The sequence below is a fragment of the Molothrus ater genome, chromosome 16 (assembly GCF_012460135.2).
Source record: "Molothrus ater isolate BHLD 08-10-18 breed brown headed cowbird chromosome 16, BPBGC_Mater_1.1, whole genome shotgun sequence".
NCBI classification, from domain to species: domain Eukaryota; kingdom Metazoa; phylum Chordata; class Aves; order Passeriformes; family Icteridae; genus Molothrus; species Molothrus ater.
In genome coordinates, this window is record NC_050493.2 from 4,849,282 (window position 1) to 4,875,909 (window position 26,628).

Here is a 26,628-nt window from a genome sequence, read left to right on the forward strand (position 1 = left end):
CTTCCTCTGAAGAAAGATGCTGAGCCTTCTGCAGAATCTTTTATTTGGGTGTGGGTTTTTTCTGCTGCCACAAAAAGGCTTATAGGCCAATAAAATATGTCTTTCTTAGGAAAAAAAGACAGGGCTTCTGTCTTATTAGATGTATCCACAAGTATTCTTGTGTAATTTGAGTTCTTCTCAGATGGCCCTGCTCACCTTGCTTAAGGTAACACAAATATGCAGGTGTGAAATCACTCACCACCACTGTTTATTCCTCCATCACCTTCCCTCAGCTGAGAAGAATCAAAAGTGGGATTTATTTTATCCTCCTGGATGATTTGGCTTGATCCTTTATTCAAACTGGTCTTGCTGAAGCCACAGAAGGTGTTGTCTTGAGCAGGTAGGTCCATACAGCCTTCTGGATGGCTGTGGGCTGACTGCATTTGTCCATCTCTGTTTTCTCATTCTTCCACACCCCACTATTTAATTATTTGAATTTTTTTAGCTTTCATAGTGGTTGACTCTGTCTTGAAATCTTTTCCACATTTTCCCTCTGAAAATCTTTCCTCCACCCTAGAATTACTTATTATTAATTACCCTTTAAGCTAACTTTGCAAAGTCACTGCATGTCCTTATCTCCTCATGGATCTATTCTGTCCTCAGCTGTATTGTTCTGCTCATTGCCTGTGGGCTTATGGAATGCTCTATGTGAATGTGTTGCGGCAACATGAAGTCTGACTCTGGACAATATCTCCTAGATGATGCAGAGAAACTTTTAAAAACATCAGTGAAGAAATGAACACACTAAAGTGCTCCATTTTGGACCATTATGTGCTCTTTGGATGTTGCTTGGGCTTGAAACAAGCAGAGCTCATAATTTTTTAAAAATGTTTATGGGTTCTATGAAAAGTCTGAGCTTAGAGTTGTCGACAATATTCACCCAAAAGTGCAGCAATAGTATGTTCTTCTTTCTCACTATCAAACAGGAGACTTGCTCAGATTTTCTTGTGCTTCTTTGGCTCCAAAGAATCATGGGTGTCAGTGTTCAGAATTTCCATCAAAGTAACAAGAGGTATTTTTCACAGAGCTGGAGGTAACTAAGTGTTTCAGCACTAGCAAAAATGTTTCACTGGGTAAGAGATTTCCACTTTCATCTCCGAGGTCAAACTTACTGTTTTTGTTGGTGGTGGTTTGTTTTTTGGGTTTTTGAATATAAATGTGACATCCCAAGGTTACAATCCAGGGTTACATCCCTGGTTTCTTGTGTTTTCTGGTCAGAATGTGGAATTAGCAGCTGCTGGAGCATCATTTAATGGGATTTAATTCCCCCAAACTCCCCATGGCCAGGTTGGATGGGCCTCTGAGCAAGGTGATGCAGTGAGTGGCCTCCCTGTGTGGAACAAGATTATTTTTAAGGTCCCTTACAGTCCCAGCCACTCTGTGATTCTGTGTAGCTGGAAATGAGCTGTCTTCAGAGGACACCCAGTAGAACATCACCTTCTCCAGTACTGATTTCCCTGAAGAAATTTGTGACTAAATCTCTTTATCTTTCTTGCACAGGCAGGACCCTAATTACTCATTTCTGTCAAGAGCCACAATTGTTTTCTTGGAATTCCACAGGACTTCTGCTCCACTTCATTCATGAACATTAGCTGGTTCTTGGGTGGTATTATAAAATATAACCAGGAGTTATAAAGCAATCCCAGGAAAAGAACACTTGGCTGTCTTGTGTTTCACCAGTCCTTGGTGTTTAAAATTCTTGGAAAACCCAAATGTACAAGACCTAGAAATCAGCTGGATTCCTGCAGCTGGAATTGGTGCTGAAGTCATTCTTCTTTTGGGTCTTTTATTATAAATATCAAACTTCTTCCCAGGATAAGTCTCCAGAGTTAAAGTCCTGTTATGTCATGTTATAATCAGGAGCTTTTAGTTTTCTTTTGAAGATGTGCTCCTAATGTTGGCATAGAGATGAACAAAACTGAAGGGAACAAGCATGATTTTACCTCTAGTTTTGTATTTGTTTCCAATTAGTTCAATTTTTAATTTCTTCCATGTTCTCTTGACTTGAGAAAGTAGTTTTCCTGGTGAATATTATGTCTCTTGAGCTTCCAGCTGCTTTGCTGGGACATAGCCACCCAATAATCTCCTTGGGAATAATTGCTGGTGTCCTTTCAGATAATTCTTGTGAAAGGTGACAAACTGCTTGCCACAGTGAGATGTTAATAACACAGAGATGCCCTTTGTTTGAAAGCTGGTGCAGAAATTACTCTATGCAGTTGTTGGAAAGTCTGACTTTTGATGGTAAGAAGTGAGGAATGGATCCATTCATTTGCATATAATTCCAGGCCTTTTGTGTCATCTTTTGTGTAAACCATACAATTTCCATCCCAGTGGGGAATGTGTGCTCATAATACAGAGGGACAGGAACATGGGCTTGCTCTCAGCAGGAATCAGGGTTAAAGACATGTCATCTACTAAAAAGGAGGAAAACAGGGTCTGGAGGAACAACATTGAGAGAAACAGCCGTGGAAAATTAATGAATCAAAGTTATTAGACCAGCTCAGGGGAGACCATCCCTCCTGACATCTCCTCTGAGTAGGCATCAGCAAAAGGGAGGAATCTGTGTCCTTCTAGGGGTGTATTGAGCTGAACTGTCCCTGCATCTGCCCCAAATCCCAGCCAGGACTTATCTGCATATTTTTCTTGTAATCAGAGGCTCCATTTACCAACCAGATCCACTGCACCTGTCTGAGGTGTGCATCTTTCTCTGTGGCACTGAATTTAAACTCTTAAAAACTCTTAGACTGCAGCTGACTAGCATGTTCCCAGTGTAGGTTTCTCAGCTTTTTCATAAAGAGGTGATGCATTTCTGAAAACAAAAGGCATAGGTGTCTCTGTCTCTCTGATCATGAGTCAGAGAGGTCCATAAATACTTGTTTTAGCTTTTCTGTTCTTCCTTCTCTCTTTCTAGGTAGCCAGAAGGTCTCTCTGAGTAGGCAGTTGGTCCCAATGATGAACTTTACAATTAGAGCCTTAGTGCCCATCTTCCAAAATTTCTAATAAAATTGCATGAATATTTAATACCCAATTATTAAATATTTAAAAATTGAAAACGGAACTGGCTTGGAAGTTAGCACGTGATGAATAATTCAGGACCAGGAGAGGAGACTTGGCATTTGGGCTGAGACAGATGTTACCTTTCCTGTCTCCCTGCCCAGAGATGATTTTGGTGTCCTCCAGCCTTGGCATAGTTTATGGACAGTGCTTGGAGACATCAAGCCTTTATTCTTGGCCAAGAGTAAGAGTACCAGCACAAGGTTAAGGGACATAACCCTCCCTTATCCATAGTAACATTTCAGACTCCTGCAATGGAAATAAAAGCTCCAGAGGCTGGAATAACATGATTGAAAGCCTGGTTATCCAGGAGATGGCTCTGTTTCCAAACATCTTTCATGCTCCAGGGAAATAAGTTTGCTTGTCTTTACATCTGTGTCACAATCCTGCAGTTCTGTTGTCTGAAAGTCTTTTTTCCCCTCTTGCTCTGCTGCTGCTCCACGCTGAACCAACAGAGTTCTCCTCCAGCATGAGCATCTTTAAAGGATTGTTTTCATAAAGTGGACACCAGACAATGAAGCAGAACATGAAAAATATGCCAATAAAAACAGGGCAGAACCTGCTATCCTGTGAGAGGAGGTCTGGGGCACTCAGAAGAGTGCTCAGAGGAAACATCTGATGTGATTCTTGAGCAGAGTGCCTTTGGGTCCTGCTGCAGGAGCACAAGGAGCAGGGAGAAGGCTTTGGGAAAGGTTTGACTAGTTGGCACCCAGAGAGCTTTCAGGCCAAGAGCAATACATTTACAGAGCCAACACTTCAAAACACTATTAAGGGGATAAACAGGGGAGGAAAAAAGCATTGAATAGAAGGAGCAAGTGGAGGCTTTTTAAAGCTTAATTTCCTTTGGAACAAAAGCCCTAAAACAAACTCCACAATCTTCTGCCATTAAAAACACAAGTAAGGTGGCATGCTGCAGAGCCTTGCCTTTCTCTGTGGCAGTGCCATTGTGTTCTCCCAGCTGGCTGGAGCCTGTGCATTTTCCTGGCTCTGCCCTGCAGGCTGTGCTCAGTGCCCCAGGGCCCTTGGCTGACCTTTCTGAGTCTCCCCAGCTCGGGGCAGGGTACAGTGTCACAAAAAAGGGAGTTCTGGAGATGGGAATGGGGTTATTATGGGGTTATAATGACTGTGAGGCAGTTATTATATGGGCAGAAGGGACTGTAGACAGCCATGCTCCCAAACAGTCTGCAGGGTTTGGAGTTTGGTCTGTGCATCCCAAATCAGAGCTAAAAGGTACCTGTGTGATGCCCTGCCCCATCTCAGCATCTGTCTGACACCACAGAGTTATTTAACAGCGACTCTAGACGTGGGAGGAACCTCATGAGGCATTTGTTAGTTCTATGTTTTGATTTCCTGCAAAGCTACAAACTTTTTGTGTTGTGAACACAGACTGTGCAGTGCAGAAAACAGAGGGAGACAAGAAACTGTAAGTAACATAATCTTGGACACTACCACTGAGTTAAAATAGCATTTCCATGAGTCTCAGCATCTGAATTTGACTATAAAAAGTTCCATGAGTAAGAGCAGAATGGCTTTGCTCCTGGGAAGGCTTGAAATCATCTCTTGCCAGCGGTGGAAATCTCCCGTTCACAGCTTCGCTGAGCATCATCAGCTAATAAACTGTGAAGCACTCTCTAATGCATGATTGAATATTGTCCACCCTGTGCTGTGAATTAGTAAAACTCCTGCAAAAAGTCTTCACTGTGAGAGAGAACAAATAGCTATTTCTGGAGCTGTTTTTCTCATTTGGTTTAATAGCAGATGCTGGGTGCTGTTGCAGAGGATTAAATGCATCCAGTGTTTTGGGGTTGTACTGATAGTAGTGATGTGCCAGTGGAAACAAAATAATGGGCAGAGTGCAAGGGAGGTGATAGGCAGAGGATAAAATTATCTATTAGATGCTTCTGCAGACCACCCTATCTAATTAACAATGCATATTATATATGTTAATTATATAGTTCTTAGGATTAATCTTTTCATTAGACACTTGAGTGGTTTCAAAGCACTCTTTTTCTTGGAAGCAACTTAGTGGAGAAGTGATTCTCCTTCATCTGGCAGGTGATATAAATTATGCCCCAGTTTTGTGCTACCTGACTTCCCTGAACTACAGCCCATGAAAAGTCCCACTGACTTTTTTTTTTTTTTGAACTCCAAAATAGATTACCTGAAAAACATGTAGGCTGGAAGACTTATGCCTGAGATTTGCTGGCTAGTTCTAGAAGCAGAAGTTAAGTACTTTCCTGTAAGCTGAAGTGACACAGTATATTTGTGTTGTTAAGGTGAGGCTATTTTTTGCATCCAGAGTTAATGACTTGCTGCAGCTCTGGCTGACATCACTTTGTTCTGAGAAGTGCTGTTGGGCTGTAATTGCCATATGGAAGGCAAATGTGGCTGGCAGACTTTAATCATAGTTTGGGAGGTGGAGGAAGATGTCTTCCTGCTTGGGTCACAATTCATGTATGACCAGTGTGACCACCCTAATTTCCAAACTGTTTGTGCCATATTATGCTAATTGATGGAGTCCATCTTGGGCAATAAATAGCTCTCCTGAGGTTGATTTCTCCTGTGTCTGGGGTGTGTGTTGCCATCCCCACTGAGTTCTGTATTGCTGCAAGCAGGCTGCTCACACCATTACAGCCACAGATTTTAGTGGTGCCCAGGGTCTCTTCACACAGCACTGTGCTGCCTCCACTAAAAACAGCTGCAGGAACTGAGCTGAGCTTCCAAAAGCCCACTTGTTTTCTTCCTGCCCCCACTCCAAAACAGCTCTGCCAGCAAGAAGAAGGACAAGGAAAGCTCCAACCAGTGCTGAGGCTGGGATGCCCTGAGAGAACCTTTTGCTCAGGGGTGGTTCATTGGCCAGCCTCAGGTGTGCTTGTGAGTTTTGCAATTTAGTGTTGTAATCTCAGTTTTAGCAAAAAGAAGAAAAGAAAATCACTCTTTAATTGATCCTGACCCATGTTCTATGTGTGTGTAGGTACTGCAAGAGAGAGTTCATGCTTTTCCACAGCTTCCTCTCTTTGGTCCTCAGTGTCCTGCTGCTCTCACCTTACCCTCCCAATGTCTTCTGCTACTTCCTTCAAGTTATCAGGGGCTAATTAATTATGGACTTCTTCCCAAGAAGTCCATAATTAATTATGTCCTTTGTAAAGGTACATGGATTGTCTGAAATGGGTCCTTTAGCCAACCATCTTCAGTGAAGAGAAACATCTGGGAAATTATTTTTTTAGTGGGCAGTTCTTGGGCAGTGCAAGAGCTGCAGCTGGTCATGGTGGTGGAGACCTTTACTTGTGCTGTTCTGCCTTTGAAAACTCTCCCCAGAGCTGCTGGAAGGGCAAGCTGGTGGCTGGAGGAGGGGGCTGGGAGGTGCATTGAACCATATGGTACATACACGGTTTAAAAATAAACCAATGTTGACTGATCAAATAAATACCACTTAGGTTTCAAATTGAACAGCCAGTGCAGTCTGTTGAATATAAAACTGTTTTTACCTTCAAGAAAAGTTATAATTCATGGCTGTAATGTCACAAATTTCAAGTTTTGCAGAGAGCAGCGTGAGGCTGCCAGACTGTAAGGTCAAGTAGGGGTGGTGTGGGGCTGCATGGTCCCACTCCCCCAGGGCATAAAACATGCCTATAAAATCTAGCAAAGTGAATTTTATTTCTCAAAAGCAATGGTCATAAACTTGCCTACATCAGAAAATGTTCAGCTCTTCTCCTATTAGCCTTTATTTAACATGATACAATTTATTTTTATGTTGTGCCCTTCACAGAATATCACAGAACTCTTTTCAGACATTGCTCCTCATAAACTGAGGCTGGCAAAGAAAATTCCAGCTTGAGGTTTGAGCAGGGGCATGACTGGAAGGGTCCCAGGTGCAGAGAGACAGATGGGAAGAACAGACCTGCAATGGATGGAGTAATTCAGTATCAGTTTGGGGGTGCAGGGGGGTGGCTCAGGAGTGCCACTGCATGGCAGCAGCTCCTGTAGATGGGGGACAATAAATGCAAATGTGCCTGGCTGCTTGGAGCTGAGAAAACAGTGTTTCCTCTTCCCATTGTGAACCTTGTGTGAACAAGGTGATTCTGGCATCCGTTTCTGCAAGCTGGAAACAAAATTTAAGGACTCTCTTGTTTAAGTGAGGCAGGGTTGGTGAAAGTGCAGCATCCTCCATAGCACTGTCGGGTGGCACCCTGGCAGGGTCAGCAGGACAGGAATTGATGTGTAAATCCTTTATCCTGTGTGTGCTGGAGTGAGTGACCCCCAAACGTGTCACTGAGGGAAAGTAACCTTTAATGGAGAGTTAGAAAGGACTGCAGGCCTTTCTGAGAGAGATCCATATGAGCTGGGGTTGCAGCTGAATTAATGCAGCTACATGGCTTGTGGCATCTTTGAGGATGGGCAGAACAAATTTGTATTTTCCTGGAAAAGACTAGTGATACATTTAATTTCATGCCATTTTTGGCATGCTCAGAGTCACATTGTTTCCTTCTCTTTCCCTGGGGAAAAGGCAAAGTGTGAATTTGGTTTTCTTTGGTGCAGAGACTGCTATTGTTATTGATTGACCTGGCTGAACTTGGAGCAAGAGCCAAAGCTGTGGTATTTCCAGGCTGCTCTGAACAGTTTCAGATGTAAGGAGTGTCAAAGCAATGGAATAAAAAGCAGTGACATTTCCAATATGAGACCAAAAAAGCCCAACTCATATTTTATTTATTTATCCAAAATAGTTTGAATTATTCATTAAAGTCAATGTAAGTGTGTGAAAATACAAGGTGTTTCAAGAAGCAGTATCATTTGGAGGAATTAATCATTTGGCAATATTAATTTTCTAACAGATTAATGATTTTTTTTTTTAAGTGAGGATTTTTTTTCCACATCAAACTCTTCAGGACGGGCAACTTTTTGTGCATACTCTCAGCCTGAATACAAAGGAGATGGGACAGGATTTCTATATATTTTCCTGTTCTCTCTATTCTCCTTTTTTTTTTTTTCAGGCCAGTCATTACCCTCAACCAAGGCATGGCCTGTGTAACCTCCTGCTTATTTTCTCAGTTCTTATTTGTTTCGTAAACTTGGAGATACTTTGGCATCCCTTCTTTGGGATGAATAGTGTTTGTAATGTGACCTTCCCCACCCATGGCCTCTGCAACTTTTCTCACCTGTGTTGTACAAGTAAAACAAGGTCAAATACAGGAACTCAAACAGGTTCTCTAAATACAGAAATTCTAATTTTCAAGTATTGTCTTTTAAAGATGTAATTAAACCTAATTCTTCAAACACTGGCAAAGATCTGAATGGATCAAAGTGTTCCGTTTTCTGTAGGTGGTAGATGGAAGGGGTGGGCACATCAGTGCTGTCACTGGTGCCCTGCTCTGACCATCCCAACAGGATCTCCCTCTGTTCCAGGGCCTCTGTGTCTGTGCCTTAAGCACTGCTCTGAAACAGCTGAGTTGCACTCTGTGCAAGGGATGACTTTTAAATCAATTTTTCCTGACTGTGCGAGAAATTTGGCGGGAATTAGCGGTATTAGGTGAAGCTTAAGAATTAACGTTTTCACAGCTTTGAATTCAGATGCAGAGCAAACAATGAGCTGCATTTTAGCTTAACATCTTCACTTGATGGGGGACATATTAGAAGGATTAATTACTGTCCCCAAGTCTGTGCAAATGCTGCTGTCCTGCTGGCTGGGTGCAGGGAATCTGTGATGCCAGCTCTGTACTTGGACAGACCCATGGTGCAGGGAGGATCCATAGGTACCCTAAAATTAATCATTTTTTTGCCATTTTAGACACCCCACGGTGTCTGAGACATTGGCCTGGGGCTGGCTGGTATCACACAGAACCTGCAGGGTGCTTCTTTCCTGCAGAAGTATGATAAAAAGGTATGAAAAATATCCCAGGACATCTCAAATGGCTTTGTTTCAGCAGTGGGATCCCATCTGACTTCTCTCAAGTCTCAGTTTACCTTCCTCTGATGTTACTCTTCCAAGCATCCTGCTCATGGTGTGCTTTCTTGGTTGTGTCAGCAGATCCCTCAGTGGAAAGCAGGGCCAGTCACAGTGCTGAGCGCTGTCCTGAGTTAAACCAGGAGTAGCCCCGGGTTGAATTGTTCCCAGGGGATAAACACTGCAGGAGAGAGGCACCAGCTGGAGCTGAGCTGCTGAGCACTGCGGCTTAATTGGGCGTAAAGGAAGAGCAATCCCTGTTTTACAGTCAGGGCTCAGTGGACCTTTCACCGGGGGCAGCTGCAAACTCAGGCATTCCCATTGTGTCCCTGTGCTTGGGTTTTTTCCTGCTCTGTCCCTAAGCTAAAGAAGCCCTGATGGAGTCACGGGAGGGATGACAAGGCTTTGTCCCACCCTTGGCACGTTCAGCTGCATCTACATTAGCAGCTCCCCAGCTCAGCACCTTGTGCCAGTGGCTGACACAAGGCATCTCTAAGGAGCAGAGAGGTTCTTCGTGCAGATAATTCCTCCAGCCAGGACACCAGCATTGCTGCAGGCTCTGGAAAGAGGGCCAGGAGGAGCAGCAGGGAGGCAGCAAGGGCACACAGTCCAGTTGGGGGTGAAGGCTCCCTGGTACTTCAGTTACACTGGAAAGCTCCAGATTTCTCGCATAAAAGAGTGATTGTAGTCAAAGTTTTTCTTTTCTCACCCTGAGGGGAGTGGAGGGAAGCAGTTGCCATCATTTAGTTGCTCTTGCAGAGTCAGGGGGTTGTTTAACTAGGCCAGCACTGTTGGGTGGGGGTGAGGATGCTCGTGGTGGCCACTGGCAGGACCAAGTCTGAGAGACAAAACAGTGGAAAAAGCACTAACTCTTTATGAATAACAAAAGCTGTTCAAGGAGTTAATGAATTAGGGTGCCATCCACCTCTGAGGTTATAAAAGTTGGGAAAAGCAACCTCTGAGATGCAGTAGAAAGAGGCAGATTTACTTTTCCAAGGCTAGGCTGCATTTATTAAGGAAAAAAATATTGCTGTTGGACATGGGCAATATATTAAAGGCAGAGCTGTCTCTGACAGTGACGAAATGTTATTTACCACTGCAGTGTGGTCACTGAATTTTTACTTTCATATATAGGATTTTGTCCTTAACAGTTGCATAGCTGAATGAAAACTGAGAATATCCAGGTCAAAGCCACCCATTAACCTCCCAATTTCAGAGGCTGATTACTTGATTAATCAAAGACCAGTCCCAGCTGAGGTGATGGGGAAAGGGTTGTAATAATCCAGAGAAGCGTTGAATTAATTACACATTGATGAGTTGCTGTGAGTAGGAAGGTGGGTGGTCAGAAAAGAGCCTTTTTGAGCTCATGGGAAGGGACTGTGTGTAAGACACAACCCTTTGGGCCATTAAGGGTGGTTTGGATAGTCTCTACTTGCTTTACATCCCCCTACAATTGAGAGGTTCCCTGTATGGAAGGGTTTTAATGAACCAAAGGTGATGTTCCACACAACTGGTTTGCTCCCCTTCATAAAGCAAGATGCAGCTGGGGGTGCCCAGGGTAAAGGCAATCATTGCTTGTACATCACCCCCAGAAGCTGCCCAGGAAGGTGGAGCTGGATTAGCTGAAGGTAAGGAGCTGGCCAGGGTTAACTCTCCCTGAGTGGATGTTCTTGTTCAGAAGTAAAGGGACGTGTAGTTCTCTTTGACCATTAAAGAGTTCCTGTCCTTGCCTGGGGATTAAACTGAGTTGGATTAAGGCCCAAGTACTTCTGAGCAGGGGCATCCTCAGCGGCATTTAAGGCACTTTACCTTAACACATTGAATTATCCTTTTGTTCCACCCACAGTGCCTAACCAGAGCAGTACAGGAGATGAGAGGTGACTGGCTCTCTCCTGGTGTGCCTGCAGCTGCTCAGAGGTGAATGGCACTGGCAAGTCCATGGCCTTGCAGTTTCCATCCTGCATCCTCCCTGCACTGTGCCTGGGAGGCCAATGGAAACACTTTCCAGCAAGTACTCAAGCAAAAAAATTTCCAGCCCACTTGGGAAGTGATAATGTTTTAGTATGGGCTCTATAAACCCAGCCAAAACCATCCCTCATATTCCAGCAGTCACCTTGCTCTGAAGTTCCTGCTGTCCTGCTGCTGGATCTGAAGTAGCTAAACTAAAGACATATGGGCTGCAAATGCTGCAATTATGTCTCTGATCACAGCACAAAGCCTTAAACCTCACAATGACAAAGAGGTATTCGACTGAGGAAGTCTATTTGTTTGCTGTTAGAAAGAGTCAGGATTTTTCCTAACCCTGGACTGCAGTGTTGATAAAACAGGCTGACTTGGGAGACATCTCTAGTGTATATTAAAGTAAAGCCAATCTCTTTAATTAATGGGATGATAAATCGAGGTTTAATTACTCAGAAGGCACCTTGGGTGAAAGATTCATGGTAATTGTTGTGTATCCTCTTGAAGGATTCACAGTACTGGCAGCTCCCTTTGTAGCAATAAAACACAGGGTGAGTGGCAGGCAGTCTCCCAGGACCTCTCTGATAGGGGCTAGTCCAGCTAAGGTAGCAAATGCAAGGAGGCAGAGGTGCTCTCCAGGCTTTTTATCACAATAAAAGCCCCTTCCCAAACCTTGAGGGATTCCTAAGCAGTGTGTCAATTTGAGATCAAAGCACTTACCTCAAATCTCCTCCATTGGAGGAGATTTCCCTTGTAGGCAGTTTCCTCCTGATGCAACCATACAGAGGCGTATTTTGGACCATTTTTCCACTTTATTGCTTTCTGTAGAGGAGCACCCTTCTCTTGGGTTCTGTGTGGAAGACAAGCTGTGTGCATGTGGGGAAATGGATGCTATAGCTTTGAATTTTTGTAGTGTGTTGTTAAAAGACTGTCTGAGCAAAAGAAAAATCCATCCCACCAAGATATGTCTGTTTTCCTTACTCCCCAGTTTACTATCTTTTAGTCTGCTGGGGCCAGGAGGAGAGGCATCCAGCTTGCTTGTTTCTTGCCTGCTTAATTCACTTTTTAATTAACCTTTTCAATTCACTCTGTTTGGCTAGCTCTGTAAGTACAGCACAAGGGCTCCGTGCTGGTGACATATAAGAAAGTACCCATTTTCTTCCCTTACCCAGAGCTGAAGAAGCAAGTGGAAAGTGCAGAACTGAAAAACCAACGCCTGAAAGAAGTTTTCCAGACCAAGATCCAGGAGTTCCGCAAGGTGTGCTACACACTCACGGGCTACCAGATCGACATCACCACCGAGAACCAGTACAGGCTCAGCTCCATCTATGCTGAGCACCAGGGGGACTGCCTGCTTTTCAAGGTAGGTCTGTGCACCCCTGCCTGCACCTGCTTCTTTGGGTTCATGTTTTTTTTTCAATGTGCCAGGGTGTATTTGCTCTTTCTCAGTGATTAGACTGGAAAATCACTGCCCCCTGTTACCTGGCAGAGTGTTGCTCATGAGGGAAGTAAAGATCCTTTCTTCTGTGAAAAGGTTTGACATCTGGTCTCCCACTTATATATCAAAGTCTGGAGTAAAGAGAAGAGACTCTCCATGCATAATACCTCAGGCATCTGGCCTGGCACTTCACCTTTTTATATTATCAGTTACATGCCGCAGTAATAAAACCTTATGTAACCATCAAGGCTCATCATTACTTCACTATGAGATATATTTCCCTATGTTTTTTTACCATCCTCTAGCTTGTCTGCGTGTCATCATCTTGTCTTTATGTAAATTGGAATCCCTTTTGAGCAGCAACTCATGCTGGTGTGTGTGAAGTGCCATTTATGTGAACGGCACAGATGAGTAGCAATAACAGTCTGTCTTCTGTCTGTCGGGTGCTTTCCTGCTCTGGCTGGGTGGGCTGTGAGCTTGTGCCTTCATACAGGGGCTGTTTTCCTCCTCTGTTACCTTCTGAGCTGATGCATTAGAGAGCTGAGGTGTGATTTAGAAGTCACCAAGATGTTAAGTCCTGTCTTTAGATTGGTTCAATGCCAAGAGCCCAAGTTTACAGGTCAGTGAGAGAACTTTCTTGTTCTCCATGTCAAACACGACAGCCCTTAAAGTCATACCTGCCTCCCACTGATCCTCCTGAGGGCAAATCTCCTTTAAGAAGGGTTTTGGAGGGGTTCAGTACAGGAGGGAACTCTACAAGCAGGAAGTGGGGAAGTTCTGTTTCTGCAGACCCACAGCTGTGTGCCACATGTGGATGGTTGCCAGATTGCTTCTCTATATAATAGGACAAATGTTTTCCTATTCTGCAACTTTAGTGACTCAGGAAAAAAATATATAACAAATAAAACGCAACAAAGAGAGCAAGTGAGGGTGTGTATAAGACAGCACCTAGGATCTTCAGTAAAACTAGGAGAATGTCCTCAAAACAGTCATATTGCTTGGCCTTAGGAGAGTTCTGGATTACCTGAGGCACATAGCAGCAACAAAAGCAGCTCAGTGCCCAGGGAAGAGAATAACTCTGTTGATTTTAAGGTGCTGTCATTGAATCCTGAAAATAGTTCTCTGTTGAGATGGTGCAGTGCTGCTCTAACACCTCCAGAGACCTGTGCTCACACCTGTAGTGTTAAATATCCAATGGATGAAACTTCAGCAGACTCCTGGAGATGTCTGTTGGATGCCATGGCCAGACAGTACAAGATGCAGTTTTTTCTGCACCACAAGAGAGATGGCATGCTTGGAGAAAGTTGAGAAAATGTGAGAAGATTGTATGCTGGCCACATGAACAGGAACTGGCTGGAAGCTCAGGAGCTTGCCACTGGTAGAAGGAAACTCTCCTTGGTGAAATGGCAATATAAAATATTGACATGCAGGATGGGGGATACTAAAGCACAGATTTCTCTCTCTACACATTCTTCTTGCCTTCTCTTCTTCATTTGAGTATTTATTCCCAAGTATGTGCCAAGGATGGAGGTGAGTGTCAACAGGTAAAGAAGATCTCACATTTCTTAGAGCCAAGGGTGGGTCATTTATTGATTCTTGGAATTCCTCAGGCTCTCTTACCTCACCACCTCTCCGGACAAGAGGAGCAGATTTGCTAACTTCAACATCAATTTAAAAACTTCAGACTTTTTCTCCCTGTTAAGTAAATTGCAGACAATTCCCACTGGCTGCAGCTTTGAATAGTAGTAGAATATAAACAATAAATTATTTCCTTGCTGAGTCCAGGCAGCTGGTTCTCTTGTATGTATGAAGGCTTGAATCCTGACTATAGCTTCCAGCAGGGCTGTGTGTTTATGCTGTGGAATTTCTGAGCCATAGCAGACTGTGGGTGTTTGTGTGCATTTCATTAACCCAGAGAGGTCACAAAGCATGGAAGCTATTTGTATTTATTCTATTCAAGCAGTTTATGGAACAGGGTCTATATAATTAAACCAGAGAAGTCCCTTGGCACTTTACAAGCTTCTGTAGTTCGGCTGTAAACTTTAAAAGCATATTTCAGTAGCACTGCTGGTGGCATTTAATTTTAAGTGAGGGATGCAATAGGAGCTCCTGTAATGTAACCCCTTCAAAGCTAAATGAAGATGAAAGATGTTGGTTTTCCTGGCCAAGGTGTGCTGTTACTATAGTGGAGCTTATTATCTACCTGCTGTATGTGTCCTGCCAGTTTGCATTAATTGGGTTTACAGCTCCAGTGAAAGGGTTAATCACAGTGCTGTGCTGGGAATGTCAATGACTGCATCTATAAATGAGCACTGAATTCCACTGCAACCATACCAGTATTTATTGGTGATCCCTATCAGTGCAACAGATGAGCTCATCAGCTTGAAGGATGTCCCAGTGATTTCCAGCCCCTCTGTGAGTGCGTGGGCACAAAAGCACATCTCAGGCTTCACAGCTCGCTCCTGTTTGTTTGCTCCTTTTTATTGTTTCAATTAAACACTGTGGAAAGGCTGTTACAGATTCCTCACCAGGATTTTAGATTCTGATGATTTTTTTGTGGGCTGTAATGCATTGTAGCTCCTGGGGCACTTGACAGTTTTGTATTCTATTCCTGTTGCTGCTCCATTAGATGTGTCCAGCCGTGGCACAGACTTCTATGTGATGCTTCACTGGTGTGTCTAGACCAGCCCACCCATCAGATATCCAGGAACAGCCTCAAGTCCCTTTGTAACAAGCCATTAAAGATGTCTGTTAAAACAAACAAACATTGCTGGGGAGCCTCTGCATCAGCTTATCTGGCTGGGAATGAGGAGGTGGCAAATCAGGCTGTCACTGCCTGGCCAGGAGTACATTGTGCTGTTTATCCTTGTCTCTGGCTGGGTCCTGAATGGGAGTAAGGAAATGAGGTCTTTAGAAAGGCAATGACAATTGTTTCAGACAAAGAAAGTCCTTCAGTAAACAGAAAGACTGGTCAAATTTGAAGAGGAGATGATTTGGAGACACTTGTACAAATGAACAAGCAGTGGAAAGAAATTAAATCGCAGGCTTTTTTCTTTTTGTGTGCCTAAGGACACAGTCCCAGCCAAAGCATTTGAAGTCAATCAATTTGAAAGAAAAAGAGTAGAAATCCTTTTATTTGATAGACCCTATGGCTTCAAGGAACTACTGAGATAGGGAGGCCACTGCATTTTCTAAAATGTTAAACTATCTTTGTGGGCAAATAATAATATCTAGTTTTACATTAAATTTGTACATTTACCCAAAGTAGGGACATTCAGAGCTCTCTCTTGGAGGTGTAAAAACAACTCCTTACTATAGAGATTAGGAAGAGAATAATAACTCATGTGGTTAAATGTGCAGAGAGTCTGGTCTGCTGAGATTCCAGCACAGTCTGAGTACCAGTCTGGCCAGGGCACGCTGGTGAATGATGTACAGCTCAGAATAAGCAGGATGGTTAATGCAGGGATTACTTTTATTCTCCTGAGTGCTCTTGTTTCATCTTGAAGCTGACAGCAGTGATGGGAGCTGTGATTCTTGAGTCCACATTCTTGGCACACCTGCAGTTTCAGTTATTCCTCCTCAAACCTAGCAGAGTGTCTTGGGGAAGCCTGTTCTAGCTGTTTGTTTCTTTTTGTATCTCTATCTTCTCCCCTCTCCTCCTCTTCACCCTTGATGAGTCTCGAGGGGAGAAGGAAATCACAGTTTTGATGGAGAGCTATTCTTCCAGCCGCCGCTTCACACTCCTGCGCACACAATCAAAACTAACAATGGGGCTCATCGGTGGAGCAGGCCAGGCAGCAAGAGATTGATTAGGGACTGTAGGCCTCTCTTAACTCCTCGTTTTTGTTAATTGCAAGTTATTTCATTTTCATGTTGTGTTTTGTGTGGTTGTTGGAGGCTTGATTTCAGCTCAGCTCCGGGGCGCTGGCCATCGCTGTGTGAGCGTGGTGCCTTCCTGCTGGGTGATTGCTGGGATTCCTGCAAGGGTCAGCAAGCACCCATCCTGGGTTGCACTAATCAGCAGCCTCTAAAAGTAGCTGCTGAGCAGTCTATGGTGTTACAGCATCAAATCCTGTGTTTAACCTTCCCACACATAATTTTCTTTCATATATTGTAGCAGCCTGTTTTGTGTTAGGACCCAGCTTTAATTCTTGCTACTGGCTTCAAATTGCTCTTCATGCTTTTTTTTCTTCCTTACACAGTTTCTCTCTTACTGTGTATGCTTTACTGAGCAACTGCCTATTCCCTAGTGCACATTAGGGCTTTTTCTGTCTTTGTTTTTAATGAAGCCAGTCATCTCGAGTATACTGGAAAAATCTCACAGAAGGTTTTCCTTTTGACTGCAAAATTTCTGAGCAAAGGCCTGAAGAGGCTGGGCTGAACCTTCTTCCAACTGAACAGAGGGAATGCTCTTTGTCTGCCTCTGTTCCCCACGTGTACAAGGTGGATGATGCTCCTGCCAATGTCCCTGGACTGTTGTGGGAATTAATGGACAGTGCTGGTGGGGAGCAGAGAGCACCTCTGGGCTGGGAATACCCTCCCCTGTTACCTGCCGGTCTGGCACCCATTTCAGTGTCTTGGCACCACTTGCTCCCCTTCCTGCCATGCCTGAGGGTCTGCCAAGGTAGACCCAGGCACGGAGGTAATTAATGTTGGTGATTTTGGAGCATTATTCCAGTGACAGAGTCTTTCCTGACTAGGAGGACAAGGGGATGGGTGAGGCTTTCTGAAAGGTCAGGGATTTGTCTTGCTCGTGGGTGCATCCTCTGTGTTGGAGTGACTGCTGTGTTACCTGGTGAGGCAGATACAAAACCTGTCACAAAAGCAGGCCTGGTTTGGGACAGGAAACATGAGGTTGGCTCTCAGATGCCATCTGTCTCTGCAATTGCACTTGTTTTGCAGTCATCAGCTGCTGACCACCAAGTTGCTTTTGCACTTTCCCTTCCCTTTGCTCCTTCATTCCCCAAGGACACGGCAGTGCCACTGCAGCATTCCCAGGTTTCCCTGCCCACAGCACCCAAATTGTGCTGGCATGAGCTCTGCCTCTCTGTCTGCCCTTCCTTTGGCAAAGGAGGAGGGCACTGGAAAAGGCAGCTTTTGAGTTATCCACACAAATTCTTCACCTGACTTTAGCCCCCATCACTGCTGGAGCTGCTGATGGCCTCATCCAGGCTGTGACAGGCATCAGCCATCCCAGCTGAAGGCCCTCACCATCTCTCCTGGGCTTCTGGTGGCCTTGGCAGCATTAGATTTACAGTTGGACTCCATGATCATACAGGTCTTTTCCAACTTAAATTTTCTATGATTCTGCAATAAGAAACAAAATTACTGGAATGCACCTATTTTTTAATAAGTTTGCAACTTATCTCCATCCAAATCCCCTTCATTGAAATAACTCCTATTTAATGAAACAGAGACAGCCTTTGCTTTCTGGGCTGAGTCATGTGCACCATCAAGGATCACAAATCACTGATAAGAATTTAATTAAACTGGAGCATCCAGGCTGGTGCAGCAACATGTGGAGGGACGTGGGGTGGACATGGGCAGGTTGTGCCTGTGCCCCAAACAGGAGCCTGTGACTCCATCCTTGTGTCATGGGGCAGGGAAGAGCAGGTCCTGGCTGCCTTCCCTGCTCTAATGAACCCTCTCCCTGTTCCCTGCCCCCAGCACGTCCCCAGCACCCGTGGTTGCAGTTTGCTGAAGGAAGAGTCGTTCTTGTGGCTGTGCCCGTGTCCCTGTGGGAGGTCTCTGGAGAGGGGGATGTCCGTGTCCGCCTGCTGCTGTGTTTGAACAGCTTACAAAGGACTGTGTGGGCTGGCAGGGATGTGTTTATGCAGTGTGAGATGAAGACAGTGTTAAAAAAGGGATCAAGCAGAGGGGACATAAGCAAAACCCCTCCTGGATTCCCGTTCCCATCTCTGCCGCTAAATCGCCACGTGGCTCTGCTCTAGGTCAGCCAACCTCCTGGTTTTCTCTGTCCCTCTCACCTGGTTGCAGGATATTGCAATTCCTGGACTCGCAGGGGTGTGAGAAGCTTTTCAAAATGTCCCGTGGTGGGGAAGCTGTGTGTGGATGGGCTGGAGATGTAACCAGGGCAGATGGAATTTTCTTGCACAGCAATGGATGCAGGCAATCGTCCCTCGGGCACACAGTGCATCCTGAGAGGGCTGGGGGCTTCAGTGCTCTTTTCTGTGGGTGTCCACCACCTCCAGCTGGCATTAAATGACTTCAAACAATTTCATTATTTATTTATTTATTTATTTGAGGCTCTGGTAGTTTCAAAAGGTGTTCTACTTAGAGGTTGTGTGATCAGCATTCTTTAAGGAAAAGGCAGTGCCTCGGAGCCTGGGCATGGGGGAATACCAAGGCTCACTGCAGCACACATGAAATGGGTGTTTTGCAAAGCAGCTTTTGATGCACGCTTGTTACTGTCCCTGGCTGCTCTCTTGTGATTTTGCAGAACTTGCAGAGCCGTGTCAGCAAGCCACAGCCCCCTGGTCGCTTGCATATGGCTCTGTTCAAAGCTGCACATGAAAAGGAGTGGAAATTGCTGGAGGTTTTTATCCTCTTGAGGGGAAAAGCCTGGAGTTTCTGGGTACCCTGCATCTCAGCCAGCTTTCCTGGCTGCTCCACAGTCTCTGTTTGCTGTCCTTGGACACGAGGAGGGGACAGGTCAGCTCTGGTGCCTTGGGCACCTTCTGGGCCTCTGTGCAGGCGTTGATCTGCTCCAAGGCAGCAAGTTCAGCCAGAGCAAGGCTGTCACAGCATCATCTTCTGTGCTGTCCCTGCGTGACAAATGCTGTCGGGGACTTCAGCAATCCCTGTGGACCTTTCCTCCACTTGTGATTCCACAGGAACACCCTTGAAGCCTCTCCAGCTGGCTGTGAGGGGTGGTTGGTGTTGCAGAGGTCACGCAGTGAGAGCACTGCCAAAGGACTTCAAGATGGCTTTTGTACCACTCCTTCACCTTTTCCCTGTGTGTTCCAGGAACAGGTTTGTGAGAAGACCTCTAGGAAAAGCATTTAGTTCCAGGAAACAGCTCTAAGGTGCAGCTGGTGACATCCAGCAGAGCACCCACCAGCATGTGAGTGCCCAGGTCATGGCAGCACAGCTCAGCCTGCACAAAGGCACCAGTGGCAGTGGTGGCAGTCACTGCCTCTCTTCTGTCTCCACTAAGCAGCACGGTGTTTAAATACAAATATAATTAGGACTTATCTCTTCTTTTGGGAGTTATAGCTTGACTGGGGCAGAAGATTTTCTAACCTTCAGGGAGGGAAGAGGACGTGTGTTTGTGTGTACAAAAATTGTTCACAAGTATGGAAACACAGGAGAAGATTCCCATGCTGGTGTGGCCCTGGAACATCTATTGCCTTCATCTGGAGGGTGTGTCTGGGCTCATATAAAGGTCTTCTCCTTTATTTGTTGTGAATATAAATGCTTGTGTTGTGCCTTCATGTAGGATTTAGCTGAAAGGTTTCAGCCTAAATTCAGTTTGGGTGATGAGGTGGTTGGCTCTTTCTCCCCACGTTTGGCAGGTGAGGGGGAAGGATGGCATGAGGCACTAATGAGAAGCAGATAATGGGGTGTCATGGTCACAGGTCCCCTTTGGCAGGCCAAGGGCCACCATCAGGAGTGAGACGGGAGCCAGCATCTCAGAGCCGTGCAATTCCTCTATCATCCTTGTATTTCTTCCACACTTCACAGTCTAAAAGCTCAATTCTTACATGGTTCTTAACCATGAAGTTGGCACAGCATAAACCAGTTAATGTGCTTTCTCTCAAACTGGCTTGCCAGCTCAAGATAAGAGCTTTGTAGGCAGCTCTCCTTCATGGGATCCCAGTCTGTACCGTGTTTGGGTTCTCCCAAGACCCTCATCTAAACAGAGTTCTTTTTTTTATGAAACCACTTGTAGAAAAGCAAAAATAATAACTACTGTGAGTGTACCTTCTGCTTTGCTCCAAGGCATCCTACCACTGTCTGGGGTCACTTACTGCTGGAGAGGGCTGGGAGCACATCAGGCATCCAGCTGTGGCATTTCATGAGCGTTTGAGGCACTTCACAGCATTGGGGAGTCTTCAGCATGATGTGCCATGCACAGATCATAACACGTCCCATCAGAGATGTCAATCCATTAATATTGCTGTGTCCCTGGAGCAGTGACAGAATGCAGCAGTGCCCTGGAAATCCTCCTGGAGAGCTTTGTGCAAGGACTGACTGCTGGGATTCTGGTGGATTTCTACCTGACACTACAGAGCAACAGCACTTGCAGCTCAGTTCTTTATGTTCTGTATACTTACTTAAGGAATTAATCCTTCATATGGATACAGCTCTAATAATTTAATATTACACTAATAATTTAATATTAAGGATAATATTAAGGATTTGAGAATGTATCAACTGTCTTCATTCACATTCATGGAAATGGTAGAATAACCTCTCCTCACATTTGCTTCAAAAAGGCAAGTCCATGAATCATTGTAACTCCACACAAAAACCATTCCTGCTGCCCCATGTGAGTGTCAGTGCTGTGAGCAGGTAACTTAGTACTGTTTATAAGGCCTTTGTATCTAATGTGTTTTCTATTTGGCAACTGCATGAGAATGTCCTTTGAGGAAGAAGTTCCAAACAGTATTTTATATCAAATCTGTCTTACAAGGATTTGTAGCTAAATCACATTGTGGGGGAAGCAGGGAATTTGAGAGCTGAGGATGACCTCTAGCTTGATTAACTCCCAAGATTATCTTCTGATGGCATCTTTTGCTTCCAGAAGAAAACAAACCAGTCTACGTGTATCTTGGAGGGAATATATCTAACTCAAGCTTGAAAATGTCAGTTTGTCCTTAATCTGTTTCAGCTAAAGCAGGTATCTGATAGCAGTCGATCTATCTCAGACGTGTTCTGAGGAGCTCTCATAAATTTAAACCTTTAAGCACAGGGTTTTTCTGTTTTAATGGAAGGCTCTGGGGAGTGTTCATGTGCTGGCTGTCACTTTGCATTTCTGGGATGCATCTGACCCTGGAGAGGGAACTGTCTGCAGATGATTTTTCTCTGAAGTGGAGAGAGAAGAGCAGCACAAGGTGGGGTTTATAATTGTGTTGGTGCCTTTGGTGACTGCCACGTGCCGTGTAGCGATGATGACTCTGCAGCAAGGGTTGACTTCAGCTGTCAGTTTGCCAGTCCCTGTGAAGCCTCCTGTGTGTGGGGGTGTTGAAAAGGCCCAGCTGACAATTTCAGGGAGGCCCAGAGGTTTTGGACATGTGTGTAAACAGCTGTCTCTTGCTGTGCTGCTCAGGAGGGTGTCAGACATCTGTGCATGTCTCTGTCAGGCAGCAATCTCACCGCCTTGTCCTGGGGAAGCACAGGAGTTGTCCTTGGCTTTTTGGCAGTCACTGCAGCCTGAAGTTGTTTTTCTTCATATAATTCCATTAGAGTGATGACAGTTTCAAGTTGGAACAGAAAAAGACCTGATGAAAGGACCACTCTGTAAGTAGGGAAGATAGACAGAGTGGAAGCAGTAACTAGCAAGGTAATAGACGGTGATGGATCTATAATCTCTGAGGCTGCTGTGTGCAGTAAATTCCTAAATAGTGTCCTTTCAGCCCTAACCTATTTATTTGCAAAGTGCTAAATTTAATTTTCCTTAGTCTGCAGGAAAGCAGCATCCCAGGAATAAACCTTTAGCCCAGCCAAGAAGCTGTGCCAAAGTGCTTGTTCCAGCATTTCCATTTCCTCTTTGCTCTGCACAGAGCACTGGGGCTGCGCCCCCAACACGTTAAAGCTCAGGTTGGGAAGGATCCTGCTCAGGAGTGTCTGCAAAAGGGAAAATTTAATAGCTGCAGGTTCAGTAAAGCACCTGGACTCTTAAGAGCAAGATGAATGAACCTGTCCTGAGGTGGGAAGGCTGGCACATGAAAGCCTGTGAGGGGGCTCCTCCTGCATGTCCTGACTCTCTGTCTGCCCTGTACTCACAGGGCTGAGTGCTAAAGCTCAGCTCAGAATAACTTCAAGGGTTGAGCAGCACATAAAAGGCCACGTATTTGGAAATCTCTGCAAAGCTGCATCTTGAGGAAGAAAAGCAGCAAGTTTTCCAAGCAGCCAATGCTCTGTACATTCACCCAGAAAAGTTTCAGCAAATGTGGTGAAAAATAGGTCTCTGTGTGTTGCTTTTTGTTCCTGGTAGCACTGTGCAGGTGATATGCACAGCATGTGTTCTTCTGGAGCTACCAAAGACATTTGGTTTTTCCCCCAAAATTCACAATTCAGTAGAATTTTAGAAACTTTGATAAAATATTTCAGGAGCAGCCACACAGCATCTGAATCCAGGAGTTGGCTTTGAGTCAGCGCTCAGTGTTCCTTCAGTTATCCTGACCCCAGTGAAGTGCAATGTGGGCTGTCACTAATCCTGTTGCTTCACAGAAAATCAGATCTCAGCTTCACAGCTTTGCTATTTTCCTGCCCGTGGAAGATTTTGGCAGAGCTTCCTGTTCTTCTTTGTCCATTTCTTTTCCCCATGATGGCAGCACAAGCAGTGCTGCTTTGGCTGGTGGGGAATATCCTGCCAGGGCTGCCCTGAGATTCCACCAAATTCCCAAGGTTTTGCTCCCCAAGGACTCTGTTCACTTTAGCTCTCCTTATTCCACTGAGGAAAAATCCAACTAAGCCTTGTAGCAAAATGCCATTGAATAGGCAAGGGGGGTTCTGTGTATATTTGTTGTATTTTGCTATTTTTTAGCACCTTAGGAATGAAATTGGGATGTATAGGTTTAAATCCAGCCCTTCCCTGTCCTTCTCTAATCTCAGTCTGGAGAAGGTTCTGAGCTTCCTGTGCTGCTCAGAGCTCTGACATCCCTCTCACATTTATTTTAAAATAAATAAAAATAACAGTGCTGGGAGTCGAGGGAGGAGAACGATGCAGGTCTTTTGCCCACCTTCTGCTTTGACATGGAGCTGGTGGGAAGGGTAGCTCTGCTGCAGGATGGGAAAGGACCTTCCTTGGGCTGATACTCAATCAGAGACTGTGGGAGTCTCTGTTTTTCTGGAATGAGGTGAAATTGCCATCCAGGGGTGGGTGCTGTGTCTCCTGCCCTTTCCTCACCAGTTATCAGATTCCTTGAGTCTTGCCCTTCCTGCTGATAGCATGGGAACAGATGAGAAAAGAGATATTTTTTTAGTGAGTTGAGACGATGTCTTTCTCTGAGAAACTTTCTGTGCTATTCTTTCATTTTAAGCACAGTGTCACAGAAAATTTCATTAGCCACACCAAAAGTCTCTGAGCCTGCAATCAGCCTGTCAGTGAGTGATAGATGTACAGCATTGATTAATATTTACATTCTTTGGAGATTTTCCCTTACCCAAGGAGTCATGTGGAAAGCCATGAGGACTTGAGCTTTGGAAGAACCTGGGATTCACTCTCTGCAGTGAATACAGAATTGGTAGGGTGTTAAACTGAAATGGCTTCTCCACAAAACCAGAACTTGATCAGCTTAAAACTACATTTTCCTACCATATTTTCCCCCTTGAGCCAGGTCTACAGAGGCTTCTCATGCAGGGGGTAAGTGGGCAGCACACCAGAAGCCTTCAGACTGCAAAGGGGCATCTCCAGCTTGCCTGAGCTGCTTTCATTACTCAGAGACTGAAATTTTAATCATTGAATTAATTTTTCAGAAACCGAAGTGCAAATCTGTACCCCCACTGGCATTAATAATGAATGCAGGGAAGAGAGACATTAGGAAAAGAAGGGATAGGAAATTTGGGGTTGGGGAAGGAGTGTTTTTTGGGGGTTATTAATTTGAAGAGATAATGTATTCTTATTGTACTTCTTTCTCCCTGGGCCTTTCTCTGTTCTTGCCCATGCTGTGTCCAACGGAGTCTGCTTCATTTCTGCCCAAGGCATTTTTCCAGTGCTTCTCTTTCACCTGGACTTTCTTTCCTGGGGTAGATACCCAGCTCTGTACACACAGGGTCCCACTCCTCATCTCCAGAGCATCCCCTGAAGCTTTGGGGGGCTCTGGTCACATCATGAGGAGAAAAGGAACTGGGGCTCACCTGCAACTCAGTTTAAAGAAGACAAGGTCTTAACTACAGCTAAGATGCCAGAGCTTTCTGCTTTGCTTTTGTCTCCTTCCTTCCTCTCTCCAAGAGCACACAGGATTTTTTTTCCCCTCCTAATTAAAAGTATTATATACCAGAAGATTAATTAGAAATGAAAGTGATTTTTTCCCCTCCCTTTTCTGCCAGTGGAAAAGGCCTGTGCCAGGCAACTGCCAGAGGGAGCTGGGATTTCTCCCTTTAATGGATTCCAGGCAATTTGTCTCTGGACAGCTATCTTATAAATAATGAATGTTTGCACAGATTCTCCCAATTCTCTGTCAGTGCAGGTGGTCTTCACTTCCACCATCCCAAACAGTTCTGGAAACCACAGGGTGCTCCCAGCCCTACACCAAGGGGGCAATTCCTCACAATTCCCTTCCCTCCTCCTTGCAGGCATCATGAAGACCCTCTCTGCTTATGGATTTGTGTATTTATTTATCTGCAATCCCATCAAGCCATCCCATCCACACTCTGCCATTCCTCCTCCATCACACAGCAAAACCTCCAGCAGTGGATGGGCACATTTCTCCTCGTGGTCTGATGGGCTGACATTCTCAAAAGCTTGGAGGAATGTTGCCAGCAAACAAGACTCCAGCCCAGGTGCACATTGCATGATTGCAGGGCATTTTCAAAGCCTTTGTGCTCCCTTTCCAAGGCTCTCACAGTAAGAGGATGATTCTTTGAATTGTTGTAAGTAATCTTTAGAAATGAGGATTTGGTTCAATGGGTGCTCCACAGAGACCAGCCTAGAGGAGAAATCCTCTCCCAGAAGGAAATCTATTCTTGAGTTAAAAGCACCCCAGAGTGTTTTATGCAGAACAGGGGCTTTAAAGTGGCCGTGGTGGTGCAGGGATGAATTCCAGCCCCGAGGAGGACAGCGTGGCCTGAGGGTTTCTCTTCATGCAGTGCCACTTGCCCTGTTTATTTCCTTTCCATTCAAATGGAAGTGGTGACTGCAGGCAGATGAAGGTGAAGGTCCCCAGCTGCACAGAGCTCCTGTGGTCAGCAGCCACCTGGTTCAGAGGAAGGCTGGGGATTGCTCCAAGAACCTTTTCTGTGGCTCTAAATACAGCAGCTAATGACACCTTCCACTCAGCGGGAAGAAAACAGAATTACTAAACTTGCAATTTGGCACAGTGGGAGTGTGAGTTTGTCCTGCCAGTTTCTTGTTGCTATATATTTCCAAGACTTTTATTTTTTTGGTTTTTGTATTTTTTTTTATTCTCTGAGGCAGGTGGAATCTACATTGAGGGGTTCACTTTAAGGACTCAAATTGTGCATATGGAAGGCACAGCCCCAAAAGGAGAAGACTGATGGCTCCTTATAAGTCATCCAGCATAAAAAGGAGAATGTGCATATTCCCTGGGAAATGCCACATGTCTTGGCCTTATGAGTAATGTGTAGTGATGTCCCCATTAGGAGCCACATTCCCAGTTTGGTGTTGAAGGAGGGATATATATTTCCATATAATTTAAATCATTTTGACTTATGGTTTAGGTTTGTGCTAGGCAGGCTGCACAGAGGCTCCAGGAGAATACTGTTTGAGATGGCTTCAGGGGCAAAAGAAAGAAGACAACTGGAGGCAAGGTTAGAAATAAGTGAACATTTCCAGTTGAGCAAGTTTTACGGTCATGCACTGTGGTAATTGAAGGTTTGCTGTTAAATGCTACAAATCTGTGCTGGAGAGGAAAACCTGGCCCCAGTTTGAGATTGCTGCAGTGTGAGGTGGGAGAGCTCTTAGGGCAGGGGGTGATGTTTGTAAAGAAATGTAGGGAGCAATAATGATAGGGTAGCAAGGCCCAGTTCTTTTGGGCGTTTTGTAGAGGAGCCCATCATCTCCAGGAGTTGTGAGGGTTCATCCTGAAAATGCATGAAAATTCAGAATAATTTCTCCAGCAGTGCCTGGAATGGACCTGTCGAGCTGAGCTTGTCCTGGTGCTGTTTGGGGATTGTGGGGCAAAACAAGTGAATGCTGTGGAGGTAAAACTCTGCCTTTCTAGCTCCTCTTCTACACCTCTGCATGTTTATTACCAAGGCTGTGTTTGAGCTGGGGGACAGAAAGCCATCTCAGTTCAGACTAGAGAGAAGTGCTCAAAGCTTATTTCTG

The 26,628-nt window shown here is 45.0% G+C and overlaps 1 protein-coding gene across 5 annotated transcripts in view; it reads left to right on the plus strand.

The window, feature by feature from the left end:
• MAD1L1 (mitotic arrest deficient 1 like 1) overlaps positions 1-26,628 on the plus strand; it is a 352,399-nt gene that overhangs the window by 250,430 nt on the left and 75,341 nt on the right. For all 5 annotated transcript variants that reach the window (XM_036392627.1, XM_036392628.1, XM_036392626.1 and 2 more), the window contains one exon: positions 12,166-12,356. In XM_036392627.1, the coding sequence (XP_036248520.1) occupies positions 12,166-12,356 (191 nt within the window). The remainder of the gene's footprint in view (positions 1-12,165; positions 12,357-26,628) is intronic.